An 18,128-nucleotide genomic window follows, 5' to 3' on the forward strand; every position below is an offset into this window, starting at 1 on the left:
GCCCAATATAGAAACTCAAATTTACTTAGAACATTATGAAACATTTTGAGTTTGCCTTGGAGTTCAATTGCATGAACTGCATATGTACCATGTCACCATGTCTGGGGTGAGGCTGTCTAAACTAAACACAGGGGTGGTTCTCATCATATTTTTTTGAGGGTTTGGCTATCAAACAACCTAATTATATGTGTGTGTTTCTTTTAGACTGTGGAAATAGAGCTACAGAGACAGAGGGAACCCAGTGTTATACTTTAACTAGTGTGTAAAGAAGACTCTTATGCAATCAGTTATCTGGGACGTTCTCCCTTGGAGAGTCTTGTTGCTCAGCAAGCCACTGTTGGGATGAAGCTTTATGGCCTTGGAGTCCTGGTAGCCATCCTTCTCTGTGAGCAGCATGGCCTGGCCTTTCAGAGGTAACACCGGGTCCTAGACGAGACTGGCTCCTCCTTGCTTGTTTATATCTCACAGATCAGAAGCGGTGTCCTGGGCTGGAGAGCAAAGGGTATTTGTGTGAAGGCCAGGGCTTTCAGAGACTTAACATGATTTCGGATGATAGGGTATCACTAGTTTTTTTTTTTCTCATTTTTTGCTCTCATTTTTTTTACCAGTATGATAAGTCTATTCAGTGGCTATGAAGATTAAATAAATAAATGAGATCTGGATGGATTGAGGGTATCTTCACATATCTAATGATTTATATTCTTCCTGTCTTAACAAATAGATACATCAACTAAAAAGATGTGTTATTGACTTTCATCTTGTCCATAGAGCACAGGAGAGAAAGGAGGGTAGAGATAGGAAACAGATCTGGATTGAGCACAGGCATGGAGCATAGAAGTTGAGTTAAGATGGACACACAGAGGATCTTAACTATTTCCTCATTTGCTTAGTAGACTGGTTTCCTGAGGACATTTGGCTATAAACTGCTTGGAACACAAATAAATGCATGTTAGAGCATACATAATACATGCAGTAACAGTTGGAGCATACATGTTGTCTTATAATTGACCAGTTAATTCTAAGCTTTAAAATTCATATGTATTTTTGGAATTGTCTTACTTTTTCTTCATTTTGCTTCTAGAGCCCTTTTCTAGTAGTCTTTGAGATAGATCCTTGTCTCCCGTTACTGCATCACAGTGAGAAAGGACACTTGAACATAGTACAGGTGGGGAGCAGTCCACCCATAGAACCCTTTTCTGCGTCATAAAGCCCATAGACTAATGCATCATTGGGGTAATAGTGCATGTCTGAAGCTGTGTTTATAGTAGCCGGTTGATTCTGTTTTGTGCAGGGTGACTGTCAAGTACCAAGCAGCGAATTTCACTGTGAAGGAACAGTTACTAATGAACTGATATAAGGATCAGAATTGCCAGAACAGTTAGTTGGTGGCTCACATGTCTATATTTTATTAATCCTTAAATAAGCATACTTTTAAGATCTTTGTTGGTTCTAATATTCCATACCTTGGTGATTGTCTGTTGTTCAAAGAAAGGCGGGTTGAAGGAGCAAATCGGATAACACATCTCCAAGTTGCTTATTGTGGAGGTAACATCATTGACTATGAGGGAAGAGGGAGGAAATCCATTGTTACTTAGGAGCTTCTTTGACTCATATACCAGGCAGTTTAGCCAAATAAGACTACAGGGAAAATGTTTAGCACCTGCACGTACCTGGGGACCCACATGTGAGAGAGGAAAAGGAACAGCCACACGGGAGACGGAAGAGTTTCTGAGTTCTGAACTCTAATCCTTGCCCTAGAAATAACATGAGCTTCCTCCCCACAAAGTTCTGAGCTCTGTTATTTTTTCAGGAATAACCTATCACTACATCTGAAAGAGGAATCTAATTTCACCCAGAGAGGCAGCCTTTGATCAGTCCTTATTTCTGGGGGTTAGAATTTAGACCTTTCTGGAAAGCAGCAACTAGCCGGAATTTCCCCGAAGCCATTCTTTGTTACTGTTTTCTTGCCGTGATCATTTTCCTAATAACGTTTGTGTTGGAGCAATCTCCTCGGGGTTGATTTGTAGGCAGATTTTGATAACTCTCGTCAGTGAAATGCCTTGGAACCGTGACAACAAAACAGCTTTCTTAAAGGCATAACTACCATATGCCGAAGAGGAAGACAGCTGAGGTCCACATTTCCATATTCAGTTGATTTTATGAGGCCAGATACTAGAAATAGTAGAAAATAAAACACTAGCAAGAATCCTGTAAAGGAAATCATTAATTGTATTGCACGATGATTATCTAGCTGCAGCCAGTCAGCCCAGGCCACTGGAAAAAGAGAAATGAGAAGCATGGATGGACAAGAAGAGAAGGGTTTAGAGAGGGAGGTGTGGAGGGCATCGTAGACCACAGCACGTATGCTTTTTGTTGTTCATTTCTATCTGGGTACCCGATCCCAGTTACTCTTTCAGTTTAGTCCCACTGAGGCATCATTTTCATCTCAAGATACAGAACACCAGTGGCTTTTAAACACGGCAAAAACATACAACAACCTCAGATCCTGGGACTATTTATGCATCTATTTATCTATCCATCTCCCCATCTATCATTTCCCTACCATCTACCTCTATCAGCTATCAGTCACTCTATCTATGTATCCCTAATCTCTCTATCATTTATCTTTATCAGCTATCTATCCATCCATCCATTTATCTGTCATCTCTCTATTAACTATCTCCATGCTACCAATGTGTCTATGTACCTAGGTATTTTTCGCTTGTCTATTAACAATCTCCATCTGCTATCAATGTGTCTATCCACCTATGTACCTTGGTATCTATCGCCTGTTTATTTATCCTCTGTGCTTATACTTTTTATCCTATTTTTAGTGTAATTTATTTTCCCAACTATTTCCTGTACAAAAGCTGTAATTACCACTATAGAGACTCAACGAAAGTACACATTTCTTCTTCATCTTTCATTACCCCTGGAAATTCTTCATAGTAGGATTGTTTTTCCTCACTGAGGTACAGGTCAGAAAAATCTCATGGCTTTTTAGCCCACTCTGAAGTAACAGACAGACCTTGAGTTATATTAAAATACAAAGTGTCTCCATCCAAAACTTAGACTACCATCTCCAATGAAGGCACGGTTCAAATTTTTCAGTCTTTCTTTTTAAAAAACAAAACAAAAAGACTTCAGGTTCATTCAATCAATCTGTTAACTGGAGTGAAGAGAGCACCTAGCAAATCCCCCAGCTCTGGAAACGTGTTCAGAGGACCCCATCCTGTTAGGTATAGAAAATGGACACGCAGGAACGGAAGAGCAATGGTTCATTGACCCTCTGCGTGCTATTTCAGTTGGTCTAACCAGGAAGCAGCCTGTGACCGGCACAACCTCAGTTGCTGTTTGAAGCTGGCTCAGCCTCAGCTGCTGAAAACGCAGAACCAAAACCAAACAAGAAAACTCCTACAACTATTCATAGAATAATATGTGTTAAGATAACTATACTCTTATACTCTGTTTCTGAAAGTATAATAAGAGACAAAGAGAGAGGCTTTACAGCCCTGGGGTCCATGGTGCCTTCTTTAGTCAAGGAAGAATTTAATGTTTTTGTTTGTTTTTTTTTTCCTAGTTAAATAAAATGATAAGCTTTCTTTATTATTTTTATTTTTTAATAGTCTTTTTGTTTGTTGGTCTGCATGCTCAGCCAATTTGCATTCTTTTCGTCAGCTCTCTCATAAGACTCCATGAGCCTTCTTTGTGATTTCTCTCACATAGTAGAATTGTATCTGTTTCTGGCCCAATTCCCCAGGAAGTAGACTCTGAGATGGAGACTGACACGCAGGCAGGTTCCTGGGAAGAGATGTCATCCAGGTCTGTGGAGGAATGAGGGTTTGGGGGTGAGGCAGGTGTTAACTGCAATGCTGTCACCACAGATGGTGCTGCTAAGATCGGCCACGCCCACTCCTCCCTGTCCCCTGCTACACTGGTACATTTTTAAATCTCCCCATCAGGGCTGGTGAGAAGGAAGTTTCAGATCCTTCCCCTGGTACACACATTATAGTAACCTTTACCTTAAGAGAAAGGAACTGTGTGAGGGCTATATCAGCTCCCAATGGGATCATTGGAATTATGCATTTGGGTACTGGTCTAGATTTCTGGTTCCAGCACACCCAGTTTGATTTGAACTTAGTCTGGGACCCTGGATGCCCGGAATGGGATGTCGGCGCAGACCCTACGGCCAACAGTCCTCAGGATGTTTGCGCATCTACTTTGTGCAGTGTTCAGAGTAGCTTGAGTTAACCTCTGCAGACCTCTTGCAGAAAAGAATCGGGATCCTTTTAGACAAGTGGTTCTAAACCTTCCTAATGTCGTGACCCTTTAATACAGGTCCTCATGTTGTGAATACCGCCACCACAAAATTATTTCATTGCTACTTCATAACTGCAATTTTGTTACTGCTATGAATCGTAATGTAAAGATCTAACATGTGACCCTAAGGGAGTCACGACCAACAGGTTGAGAACTGCTGCTTTTAGACACGTCTTAGAGTGCCGGCGCTCTTTTGGGAGTATCTGAATCCTTCTTCTGACAAGAAAGTCTAGGTGTAAGTACGGATTTCAGCCTGGAACCTGGACAATGGACTGTGACTTTTGATTGCGGTAGCTTGTCTTCAGTCTTTCTCATTGCTCATCTCTGACTTATTTTGATTGTAGAGATTGAGAAATAATTTCATTGGCTGTCAGTCAGTCCTGGTCCTGGGAATGTTGTGTTCTCTTCACTCCAGAGTTCACGGAAGGTCATGTCTTTCTGGCGACTGCCCAGCTTTACTGCTCATCAGAGCAATTGTGCCTAGCTCGCTCCTGGTATGCGAGCCGTGTCACTGGGAACCAACAGTAGAGGGGTCATCAACTCTGTTGCTGTGGGGTTGCTCCACTCTGTGGCAGAATATTCAGCTCTGGCTCTCTGAATCTACTCCACTTCCTTGCCTGGCTTCCAGGACAGTTGCAAGGGTTAAAGTCACAGATTAACCCGACAGAGCAAATGCTGGGCATGACAGAGAGGGAAATTGACCGTTCCCTGAAGGGCTCTTGGCCAAGCTAATGGATTTGATATTCTAGGCAGGTCCTTGGAGAGGGTCCTCACGGCTGCTAGGATGGTGTTAGGCCCTTGGAGAAAATAATGGCTTTCACTAACTAAATTAAAAAAGAGCAGAATTAAAGCAGTCAAGGAAGGGTTTAATATTTTGATTTGTTTTTTTTCTGATTAAATAAAATAATATTTCTTTTTATTTTTTTTAAAAAGAAGTTTTAAAAAAATACTGAAATTATGCCACCAGGAGAAAAATCTCCTTAGCGTGCCAGTAGCCATTCTTTCAGGCATTTCTTATTCACTTATCTCTCTCTCTCTCTCTCTCTCTCTTTCTCTCTCTCTGTATAATTCTACATTGGTTTTGGATAACGTAATTATTTTTTAAACTTTTAAAACCTACTTTTCTTCCTTCCTTTCTTCTTTTCTTTCTTTGTTGTTGTTGTTTGTTTTGTTTTGCTTTTGAGACAGGGTCTCTCTAAGTAGTGCTAAGTGGCCGGGAACTCAAAGGGATAAGCCTCCCTCTGCCTCTTTTTTTTTTTTTTTTTTTTTTTTTTTTTTTTTTTTTTTTTTTTTGGTTTTTCGAAACAGGGTTTCTCTGTGGTTTTTTGGAGCCTGTCCTGGAACTAGCTCTTGTAGACCAGGCTGGTCTCGAACTCACAGAGATCCGCCTGCCTCTGCCTCCCGAGTGCTGGGATTAAAGGCGTGCGCCACCACCGCCCGGCATTCCCTCTGCCTCTTAAGTGCTGGGATTAAAAGCTTGGGCCATCACACCCAGATGGACCTTTCTTCTTAAAACAACTGTAATTAGCTAGACATAGTGGTCAATACCTTAAATCCTAGCATTTGGGAGGCAGAGGCAGGCAGATCTTTGTGAGTTTGAGGTTAGTCTGGTCTGCATAGTGAGTTCCATAACAGCTAAAGCTACAATGTGAGACAAACAAAAACAAATAAATAAGATTTGATGGCTGCAATGAAAAACAAATCATATTCACCCTCTCTTCTTCTCAGATAGCCATCCAAACTAGAGTTCAAAATATGTTCCTTGCTTATTCATAACTTTCTCCTGCTTTTAATACCTAGTAGTTTTCATATCCTTTTCTAAATTATTTTTTCAAAAATAGGAACCATATTTCAGTTTGCAATATCTTGTTTTACCACATCATAACATATCATAAAAATCATCCCCCAAGTTAACTGTTATAAATCAAAGTCATTCTTTACTACTGGAAAATGCCCCAGGATATCTGCAAACATGTTCCTAATCATTGACACTTTGAATAATGATTCAGTACATAGCTTTAAACATATGCCATTAAGCAGCGGTTTGAATAGATTATGCTAAACTTCTACCAGGGATTGATATCAAATTCCCCAGACTATTGTTCCATGAGCCACCTTTTCCTCTTCTCAGTGATGTCCAGAATCATTTCATCAGTTCTCCAAACAAAAGCATCCTCCATCCCATTGTCAATCATATTTCTCTCTTTACTCCTAGTTACTATGAGATGAAGACCCAATTTACCAGTCTGCTTTCAAAATCTTCTCTATGGAAGGTCTTCCTGAGATTTTTCTAGCCTCAATGCCTTTTACCTGAGGAATTTTTATGTGACCCTGCGTCTGTAGGTCTATAAAATAGGTATACAAAGTAAGAATCTATCAAAAAATGACACATCAAGAAATTCATTTTAAAACAATTCTTCAGTATATTTAGAATCTTATTCTTTGATAAAGACGATAAACTGCAAACCAATGAGATGGAGGTGTTTGATTACTTTCACACGGAGGAGTAAATGCTGCTGGAACATTTGATACTATGGGATACTGATCGTTTTCAACTTTCTCTACCTTAATCAGTATTTAAATTTTATGCAGTCAATGCTGAGAATGCTGCTTCACATAAATAATTCCTATAAAATGGGAAGAGTATGTTAGAATCATTTCAGAAATTGTCGGGAATTCTGTCCTAACCGCAAGCCAAAATTCATTTAATGACTTTTTGTGAAAGTCAAGTTCATGCACTCGGAAACCTTTTTCTGTTGCCAACGATTTCAGAACTCTGCGCTCAGTTACACATTCTCAGATTCAATGGTCTAAGAGGTAGGGATGCAGGAGAAGAATAAAATAATGTCTTAAACTTGTTTCTGTTTAGTTACCATTCTTCTCCTTCCCTGAACACCCATGTATTAAACTTGGAAGAATGAGTAGGTTGCCATTTCCCCAGCAGAGACCCATGATCTCCTGTGTTCAGCCTCAGACAGCCTGTCCTAGTCCGTTATCCCTTCTGTCTTAGTTAGGGTTATTATAGATGTGATGAAACACCACGACTAAAAATAATCAACAGAGGAAAAGGTTTATTTGGCTTATATGTCCCAAATCACAGTTCAATGAGGGAAGCCGAGGCAGGACCTCAAACTGGGATGAAACCTGATGCAGAGGCTCTGGAGGGGTGCTGCTTACTGCCTTGCTTCTCCTGGCTTGCTCAGCTTGCTTTCTTACAGAACCCAGGACAGCCAGCCCAGCGTAACTCCGACCCACAATGGGTTAAGCCCTCCCCCATCAATCACTAATTAAGAAAACACCTGATGTGCATGGCTACACCCCCATCTTAGGGAGGCATTTTCTCAATTGAGTGTCTCTCCTCTCAGATGGCTATAGATTGTTTCAAGGTGACATAAAACTCTCCAGCACAGCTTCTGTGGAGCCTCTGCTGATAATATCCCCTCCCCAAAGCTATAATCATCTCCTCTGTACTTAACACAGTTACTAGTACAGTTCGTTAATAAAATCTTTAATTCAATGCATTTTTAAGGAGTTGAAGAATGGTTCAGAGTTTAAGAACACCTGCTGCTCTTGCAGAGGACTAGAGTTCGGTTCTCAGTACCCATAGCAGGCAGCTCACAGCCCCCTCCAACTCCAGCTAAAGGGACTCCAGGGCACTCTTCTGGCCTCTGTAGGTCAACTTTCATACACATGTATGTGTGTGTATGCACACAAACTGGCATGTTTGTGCACACAACCCGTGCAAACACTCACACAGAGAAAGACACAGAAAATAAATCTTAAAAAATGAGTACCGATAGGAAATTTGCAAAGGAAATGCAGTGGAGTTCTTGCCACCCCTGATCCTCCTGGTGCCATCATCTTACATCATCCCTCCATATTTGTCAAAACCAAGAAGCTAGCTCTGGTTGGCCGTTGTTCACTAAACTCCAGGGTTTTAAGAAACAATTATGAGTTTTTCTGTCAACATCTTCCTTTGTGCTCCAGGCTCCAGTTCAGGTTACTGCACTGCCTTTCGTCACATTGCTGATGCCCAGTGTCTTCAGCATCATTGCTTCATCCATTTTGCCCAGGTTTTGAGTTACTTCATGCAGAGGGTTTGTCTGATGCTTATTTCTCCATCGCAACTGGAAGCAAAATCTAAGTTTTTTTAAAGTTATTTCATCATTGTTAGTGTTATTTTGAGACAATGTTTTTGCTGTTACCTCAGACTGGCCTTGAACTCGTACAGACCAGGCTTGCTGAGAACTTGCAATCCTACTGTCTCAAACTCCTGAACGCGAGATTGCTGACTTGTACCACCACACCCAACTCTAGAGATTAATTTTAAATAAAGCAAGAAGGAAAATATTTTTCTGATTTAAAAAAGCATGTATTTTTATATTTTAGTGATAATATTTGTCCAAATATAAAAGAAAACACCTCTCTTCTGGAAAATGCCCTGACATAGATTTATTTTAATTTAAACACCACAGTTCCTACAATGTTACCTAGAGGATACTGTGAATCTGATAACCCTAATCTAGGTAACATAGTCTTCCATACGTACCTACAACTCTCCAACCCCTGGCTTTCTTTTTCTCTTTGTATAATTGTCTCCCACAGCAAAATTGGATGGTGAGCTGCAGAAATAAATCTGCTAAGAAATTTTCTCTCTCTGAGAAAATGGTTTGCAAACATAAAGTAATTTGATACTGAGTCACACTAGCGCGCCCCTCAGACTGGACCAGCATCACTGGGAGCTCTGCAGTCCTAGCAAGTGTTACACTGCACAAAGAAGCACAGAGTGTTTTCACACAAAACGAACATGAGAAAACAGGTTCCAGGGCATAAGTACTGAAACCAATCCACTTGCCAGATAAAGGAAGTAAAACAGAAAACCCACATGCTCAACCCATAAGAACACATCAAAGCCCACAACCAGCTGTGAAGACAAAAGGCACCGAAGATAAGGATTCTAATGGTGACACCTTAAGAACTGTAAACCACTGTTCATCTCCACTCCTACTCAGGGTTTTAGAGAGCACCAGGCAACAGGGCAATGTAGGAGACCCTTCCTCCACCAAAGGCTCCGTGAGCAGTCACATGAAAGCCGCGTGGCAGTGTGTGCTCTTCTGTGTTTGCACTGTTTGCAGAGAGAAAAGTCTCCGGATAACTACATTAAAATGACCACATGAGTTCTCTTTCTAGTCACTGTGACAGAACACAAGGACAGAGGCAGTCTGGGGAGGAAGAGTTTACGGTCATTCCCAATTCCGGACTGCTGTCGGTCGTGGTGGGGAGGTCAAGGCAATAGAGTGTGAACCAGCTAGTCACATCCACCGTGAAGAGCAGAGAGAGTGGAGGCAAAGCCGCACTTGGTGCTTTCTCCTCTCTGGACAGGGGATGCTGGTGCTCGCGGTGGACTGGGTCTTCCAATGACAATTAATGTCATCAAAACAACCCCTCCACATGCCAGCTTGACTACACAATTCCACTGAGACTCTGTTCCGAGGTGATTTCCGATTGTGTGAAGCTGACAGACACTTAAACACCACACAAAGAGAGGAGTAAGAAACTCGACATCCCCAAATCAGCCTTATTTGTATATCTTGGCAACAAATATTCAATTACGGTTTATAGAAGAAAAGTAATGCTATTAGAACAAGCATGGTTTTAAAATATGCAGTAGATTAATGGATAAAACCTTATAAAAAGTTTTATTTTCTAGACATGCTTTTTAAAAAGTTTATTTACTTTTATGTGCATTGGTGCTTTGCCATGGGTGTTGGGTCCCCCGGCACTGGAGTTAGAGACAGTTGTGAGCTGCGATGTGGGTGCTGGGAATTGAACCCTGGTCCCCTGGAAGAACAGCTAGGGCTCTTAATCACTGAGTCATCTCTCCAGCCCAGATAAAACATTTTTTAAAAAGACATGATGGAAGGCCAGACTGGGAAATCTGTGGCTCTTGAACTCAGTGAGCACATCCGTCCTCCCCAAATTATGAACCTATAAAATTCGATTCAATAAACTCACAGGTGTTGATTTTTAAATTTTATAACAGAAAGCAGATCACCCCGAGAGGCTTTTCAAGAAGCAGAGGGTTAGGGAGGCAGAGGCAGCTGAGCTCATTTTGTGAGATACTGAGAATTAGTTTGAAGGGTGGAGAAGATAGTTCAAGCGGTAACCTGCATTTGATCCCGTGAACCAATGTGAAAAGCCTGACGTGGTGCTGTGGGCTTTTAGCCTCACCACTGGGGAGCAAAGACTGACAAAGAGCTAAGCCCCATTAAAGCTCAGCAGCCCAGAAAGAGAAGCACTATGTTGGTGCTGAGCCCCCCAGATTATACTACAACAGCTAATAAATCCTGAAATAGCCTTGCCTGATACATTAAATCCTCAATTAGTAATCCATTTGTCTGTTGTGACAACAGCAGAATACTTTCAGCTAAGGGCTTATACAACAGAAACATCTCATTGTGCTAGGAGCAGGAAGGAGAGCAGACTTCCCCAGAAGCAATGTCTTTCCCCTCTGTGGACACGGGGTGGGAGGGAATGAGTGGCGTCACTCCCAGGCTTCTGTTAAAGGGACACTAATCCTATTCAAGAGGACTCTGATTTTGACCTCTACTTCCCGAATTCCTCATTTCTTAATTCCAACACCTTGGGGATTCGGAATGCAACACATAGATTCGAGAGGGACACTAGCCTCCACACCATGGCGTTTCCCATGTCACCTATCAATAGGAAGCACAGGCTCTCCATGGTACGTTCTATCCTGGGGCGTCTAAGCGGTTTGTTATACAACTTGATGTCTTGGCATTCTTGGCTCCAGCCTCGGGAGGAGAGATTTTGCACACCCCGTGCATCCCCACAGGCTGAAACCCAGGACTGCAGCATAGCCATGTGAAACCCTGGGGATGCAATTTTTCTGCAGCCCAGGAAGAAGACATGGTTTGAGACACATTTTCTCTGTCAACTGGTATGGAAACTTAACCCATATCAATGCTGACAATAGACATCTATGGAAGGCACTGGGGACTCTTAAATGATAAAATGATGTCTGTTACGGCGTCAAAAACCAGGCACAAACACTAAAACGCTGCAAAGTAGAAATGTGTTTTACGGCCAGGCCAAAGTAGAAGATCAAAATGGCCCTGACTGAAAAGCAAGGGAGCCCTTTCATAGTCAAGCTCAAACCTGAGGTACACAGGAAATGACGACAAAAGTCTGTGGTTAGTAATGTAGTTAGTTAGCCAGTTTTTGAAACATACCATGAAGCATTTTATGGTCAGCCAACTCTTGAAACATGCCGTGAAACAATAGAAGCAATTTATTATGTGTAAATCACAAGATTATAGAGGAAGAATAAGTTAAACAAATTGACCATCAACTTGGGACATGACTAAAGAAAAAGAACCATAGGGAACAATATAGAAATAAATCAGATTCTAACATCATGCTTAACTAGAAAAAGGAGGAAAAATGGAGTCGTTGGCCCTTAACAATGTGAAGAGGAAAAGGAAACGAGAGAGAGAGAGAGAGAGAGAGAGAGAGAGAGAGAGAGAAGAATTCCTTCGCTACACTTCCTACTAATAACTCCCAGTGGCTTAAAAGATGCAACAGAAAAGACAAACAAATGGGTTTGGGGACTGGACAGGTGGTTTAAGGGAACTGGTTCCTCTTCCAGAGAACCTGGATTCAGTTACCAGCACCCGTGTGTCAGCTCACAATTGCCTGTGACTCCAGTTCTCAGGATCTGACACTCTCTTCAGGCCTCTATGGTCACCGCACACAGATGTAGGCAAGACACCCATGGAGGTAAAATAAAAATCAAGAAGAAAGACAAAAGAGATAGATGTGACTGTTATTGTGTCCCAAGGTTTGGAGAGAGCCTTACACATGGAAACCTGTAAGAAATGATGGACAGAAATCTATCTGCAGGAGAAGCCAGGCGTGTAGCTCAGCAGCAGAACACTTGCCTGACGTGCACGAGTCCCTGGGTTCAACCCCAATACTAGAAAGAACAAAAGAAAATTAAGTGGGGGGCACAAATTGAAAACCGATAGAAGACGTTTGCCTGTGAGTATCTGATAAGGATGCCTACCCAGAAAGGAAGTAAATGATGCTAGTCAATTTGCACAAAGATACAAAGGAATGAACAGGGAAAAAAATGAGCAAATGACCTGGATAAAAATAACACAGGCCGGGCGGTGGTGGCGCACGCCTTTAATCCCAGCACTCGGGAGGCAGAGGCAGGCGGATCTCTGTGAGTTCGAGACCAGCCTGGTCTACAAGAGCTAGTTCCAGGACAGGCTCCAAAACCACAGAGAAACCCTGTCTCGAAAAAAAAAAAACCAAAAATAAAAAATAACACATAAGTAAATATTGGAATGCTAAGTAATTGGAACATAAAAATAATTGGTAGACCGGAAATTCAAAGTGAAGTCAGAAAATTGAGATGTAGGATCTCTGTGCCATGCTGACTGAAGAAGTTAAAGGTAGATGTCGTCAAGGGTTGACGGGAGGAAGCCAAAGGAAATCGTTCCCACTGGAAATAGAGATGAATGAAAACAGCAAAGGACTGATTTGACATGACCCTGTAAGGTGAGGATGAAGCGTGAACCAGCAAGCCCACTCGCAAGGAAAATCTTGTAGCATGGGAACTATCGCAATAAGCTCGAGCAAATGACAGTAAGGAGAACAACATTCAGGCGAGTGCTTATAATAAGCCCTGTAAAATCCATCAAAATCTGGGGTACGTGCAAGGCAGGCACTCTGAGCTACACCCCCCACTCTTATTTTTTGTAAAATAAAAGCCAAACAAATCTAAACAATTCCTCAAGAACCCACCAGACCATAATGCAGAGCTATGAGTCAGAAACACTATCATAAAGAAAAACAGGAGGTGAAAAATGAAGGTGAAAAGTGAAGGCATTGGATAGCTATGGGATGCGGGAATGTGAGCGAGGAAGAGAAGCATGCAGGGACCTCCAAGGATGTCAGCCAAGTCTCCCTGTATCTTCCTCTTCCTGTGTGTGGGTGCGGATGGAGTTGTGGTGGTGCTTGAGACAGGGTCTCACTCTGTAACTCAGACTGGCTTGGCACTCGCTCTGTAGCCCAGGCTGGTCTCAACACCGTTTCCCTTCAGCCTTGAGAGTGCTTTATATTAACCACCTTGAGAGGGGGATTATAATGTGGATATTACGGGCTCCTCTGTGCCTGGCTTCCTTCACTTAATGTAATTTCTGTTATCATATACGACGGGATCTCATTCTTTTAGAAATTGTGTTTTTTTTTAGGTTTTTTATTTATGTGTATTAACATTTTGCCTGTATGTATGTATGTGTACAATGTGGATAACTGTGATTAAGGAGGTCAGAATGGGCATTTTATCTTTCAGAATTGGAGCTGGTTGTGAGACCTGAGGGTGTTGGGAACTGAACTTGGTCTTCTGCAAGAGCAAAGGTGCTCTTAACCACTGTTCCATCTCTCCAGCCCTTGGATTTCCTTTTTAAAAACTTTTATTTTATGTGTATGACTGTTTTGCCTATCCTGTATGCATGTGTGCCTTCTTCCTGCCTGGTGTCTGAAGAGGTCAGAAGATGTCAGATCCCTTGGAATTAGAGTGTCAAGGTTTTGGGCTGTCCCATGTGTGTGCTGTGAATTGAACCCAGGTCCTCAGCAAGAGCAACAAATGCTCTTAACCGCTGAGCCATCTCTCCAGCCTCAAGGATCTAATTCATTTTAATGATTGGATATTACACCATTGTGTGTGTTTGTGTGTATTTATCGTATTTTCTTTGTCCAGTGATGGACACTCAGACTGACTCCACAGTTGTGAGGAATATTGCAACAAAAATAAGAATGCACACGTCTCTCTGACACGCTAATTTAATTTCTGTATGCCCGGCAGCAGGATTGTCAGAGCCTATTCTAGCTCTAGCTTTAACTTCCTGAGCAAACTCTGTGCTACTTTCCATAACGGCTCCACTAATTCACACGCCCAGTGACAGCAACCTAGAGTTCCGCCTTCCCATGTGCAAAAATAAAAGCAAATTTATTTGTCATCTCTTTCTCTCACGCAAGTGCTTGAGTAGAAGGGAGAGGAGAGAGGCCGGTGCCCTCCGAACCCGAGAGCTGTGGCTTTGTGGTTGTTTGGGAGTACAGAGTGTGAGAGAGGCTGGTGACCTCCCTCCATCCTAATACTCTTCAACCGTTTCTGTCTTAGAAGGACCTAGAAGCTCCTTCAGTAAAATGTGCCATTTTCACGTTGTTATTTAATCCTGTTTTCCTCCGCAGCGGCCAGGTTTTATCTGCTCTTCCCAGAACCTCCAGGCAAGTTCAAGTTCTTCAGAATCTTACAGCAACCTATGAGGTAATGTCCTCTAGCTTACATTTCTGTTTTGTCTGGGTGCAATGTAAATTGTGTTCCCCCCTCCAGTCCCTCTGTACGTATCTAGCCAAAACCACAAGACCTTTTATTTCCAGAGCCAAACCTTTATCTGTGTGCTTAGCTTTTCAGCCACTTTGAGGGTATTTCGTCAAAGCTGTAAGCACTTTAGCACAAAGCTGTTACGGTATCAGAAGTTTGACAGTGTTTTCCTCAGAGAGCACTGGTTCTTAGCCAAGGAGGAGGCACACAAGCCACAGGCGAACTTTTATTAAACTGCCCGTGCTAGGCCCAAATCCACAAAGTCCCTGCAAAAGCAAACATGGAGGGTGGGTCCCGTATGTAAAAAAAACAAAGAACTTTTATTTTAATCAAGTTTGCACACTCGGTCTCTCTGCATGCCCAACGTGTTGGAACAACCGGAGAGCTCTGAGATCAGTTAGAATTGGGTTTTTATGGTAGTAAAGGTGGGGGTGAGGGGTTTCTGACATTTGTCTAGGGATGTCCTGGTGAGCGTGTTCTGGCAGGTGGTCCTATCTACAGCGGTTGGGATGCCAGGCATTTCCTTAATCTCAGTTTGTGGTTCTTCCTGCAGCCAGGTATTGCTTCAGGGTAAACTCCTGAGACTCAGGCCTCTATTTAAACTTATTGATGGCTGAGTTCTACTCTGGCAGGTGATAATGGTTGGAAGTAAAGAACTTCCTTTGGGTGACCTGCCCATACTTAGCTTATCATGGCTGGTTCCCACATTTGTGTTTTAAGCGACAGAGGTCAGAGCAGTTTGGAGGTGCAAACGGTAAAGGAGTACTTTCTGGAAGTGGGGAGGTGCCTTCACTGGGGTGGGGTGGAGTGGGGGATGATTCTACAGGAGGGAGGTTCATAGTGGCGGTACTCAGACTGCAAAGCAGTTCCCAAGTCAGGAAGAGGTAGCTGTGTGGACTTTGCTTTCACAAAATCCTTAGATACAAGAATCCTCTGGGAGGATCGGCTCTGCATGAACACACTCACCCGCTCACCGTGTGCAGGTGGCATGAGGTGTGTCACGTGGGTGGCCACTAGGAGTCCCCCGTGCCTCTGGCAGACGCAGAACAGAACTGGGTGAGATGTGTTCATAACCCTTTCACAAGATAAAAATGAGATATCTCCAGAGAAAGGGTCAGAAAACAATCTCTGTTTTCTGTTCATTGATCCGCTAATTTCATTGTTCAGTTAGCTTACAAAAAAACTGAGTTTCACTGTGATATTTTCCACACATACGTCACAATACTGTGTTCTCACTGAAACCTCAGAATCTTATTGCTTATTCTGACACTGGGTATATGATTTTCAACAAATGATCCTTAATTGGCTCATCTTTACAAAGAAACTAATAACATCTACTTGGTTGCTACCAAAGTGGTATTCTAGTGACTGAAGGAAATGAGTCTGATGACACTTTGGAGAAGTGCTGTAAAAAGGAGAAAAATGTAAATATTCAGAGGTATTAGATGAAAGAAAGATACACTAGTGTGATAATAATATCAAAGACTTGGAATCTCTGCTAAGCAAAATCAATGTGTAATCAAACTCCCTTCCTAGAGAGAATTTCATTTTTCTTTTAAGCACCTGAAATATACAACCACCTCCACAGCAGGGTTCTAAATGTATTCATCTTCTCATCAAATATTAAGCATCCGGGGTGTTCCGGGGCCTATTTGGCAAGGAGAAGGACAGTGGATAAAAAGGGCTTCCTGGTAGATGAGTGTCTATATTACTGTGTGTGGGGTGGAGGCCGTGGCTGGGCGGCGTCCTCGTCACAGCCCTTTTAGACACCTGGCTCTTGTGGGTCTCGCTACAGGTGCAAATGACGTATACGACTCAGCTTTCAATTTCCCAATCTCCTCCTGGAAACTGTAGGTCGTTCTCTGGCAGCCAGTGACAGCTGAATTCATCGAAAAGAAAAAGGACGTCCATTTTTTTGTGAATGCATCTGACGTCAACAGCGTTAAAGCCCATTTGAATGTGAGCAGGATTCCATTTAGGTGGGTATCCTAGGCTACGTCCATCCAGTCCACTCAACAGCTACAATAAACACCTACTGTGTGCTTAGCCAAGAAATGGCATAATTGCTTTGTGGGAAAATCGAGCGCGTTGAAAATGGAGGCATGGCGGTCTCTGAGAGACTGGGGATAAGACTTAAGGCCCAACTCAGCGACAAGTCATCTGACCTCTTAGCACTTCGGTCCTTTATCTGAATTGAGACTCAGTGGTCTTCAGAGTCTCTCATTCACCCTCTTTCTGTGATTACTCTATTCCTAGACCTAATGGGCAAACCCCATTCACTGTGGGTACTAGTTATCTGTGTCCTTGTTTTAGTAAAAAATCTGACACAAGAAACCTGGGGGGAAAAGGAAGGTGTACTAGTCAGGGTTCTAGTGGGGCAGAACTGATAGAATGAATATACATATATACATACAAACACACACGTACATACATACAAACACACACGTACATACAAACACACACGTACATACAAACACACACATACATACAAACAAATACGTACATACAAACACACACATACATACAAACACACACGTACATACAAACACACACATACATACAAACACACACGTACATACAAACACACACACATACATACAAGCACACACATACATACAAACACACACGTACATACAAACACACACATACATACAAGCACACACACATACATACAAACACACACGTACATACAAACACACACGTACATACAAACACACACGTACATACAAACATACACGTACATACAAACACACACGTACATACAAACATACACACATACATACATAATGGTGGGCAGACTTGAAAGAATTTTATTTACTTTTATGTGCATAGGTGTTTTTCTTGAGTGCATACCTGTGCACCATCTGTGACCCTGGTGTAGCTCCCTCACCTTGTTCCTTTGTCCTCATAGAAGTGTGCAATGTAGATACTTTCCCAGTAGAGATGGGAAAGCGTTTAAAGATTATTTTATTTTACGGGTATGGGTATGGGTATTTTGCCTGCATGCAGTGCCTGCAGAGGCTAGAAGAGGGCACCCAAGCCCATGGACTGGAGTTAGAGATGACTGTGAGCTGCCATGTGGGTGCTGGGAACTGAAATTCAGTCCTGGGCACAAACTTGTCCCCAAACCATCTCTGGTGGAGGCTGTTCGTTCTTTAGTGGAGGCTCGCTCTTCCCAGGTGTGTCACGTTGACAGTCAAGGTCAGACATCACAGTTCTCTTAGGAAACACACTGAAGAATCACAGTCAAGATATACAGATTTAGACAGAGGAGGTAAGATTGGGGCAGTCCTGAAGCTGTACCTCACGGCCTCTCCCCAGTGTTCACAGGGATCTGTTAAAGAGATTCGTGGAAGCCGGGCGGTGGTGGCACACGCCTTTAATCCCAGCACTC

At 42.5% G+C, this 18,128-nt stretch overlaps 1 protein-coding gene across 1 annotated transcript in view; it reads left to right on the forward strand.

Moving 5' to 3' along the window:
* The first annotated feature begins 278 nt into the window (after positions 1-278).
* The window catches only part of Cpb2 (carboxypeptidase B2), a 38,207-nt gene continuing 20,357 nt past the window's right edge, over positions 279-18,128 (forward strand). The window contains exons 1-3 of the mRNA XM_041671912.1: positions 279-413; positions 14,602-14,677; positions 16,589-16,713. Coding sequence (XP_041527846.1) covers positions 343-413; positions 14,602-14,677; positions 16,589-16,713 — 272 coding nt within the window. The 5' untranslated portion in view covers positions 279-342. The remainder of the gene's footprint in view (positions 414-14,601; positions 14,678-16,588; positions 16,714-18,128) is intronic.

The sequence above is a fragment of the Microtus oregoni genome, unplaced genomic scaffold (genome assembly GCF_018167655.1).
Source record: "Microtus oregoni isolate MIOR12 unplaced genomic scaffold, Mior012 000001F_ref0000356, whole genome shotgun sequence".
NCBI lineage: Eukaryota > Metazoa > Chordata > Mammalia > Rodentia > Cricetidae > Microtus > Microtus oregoni.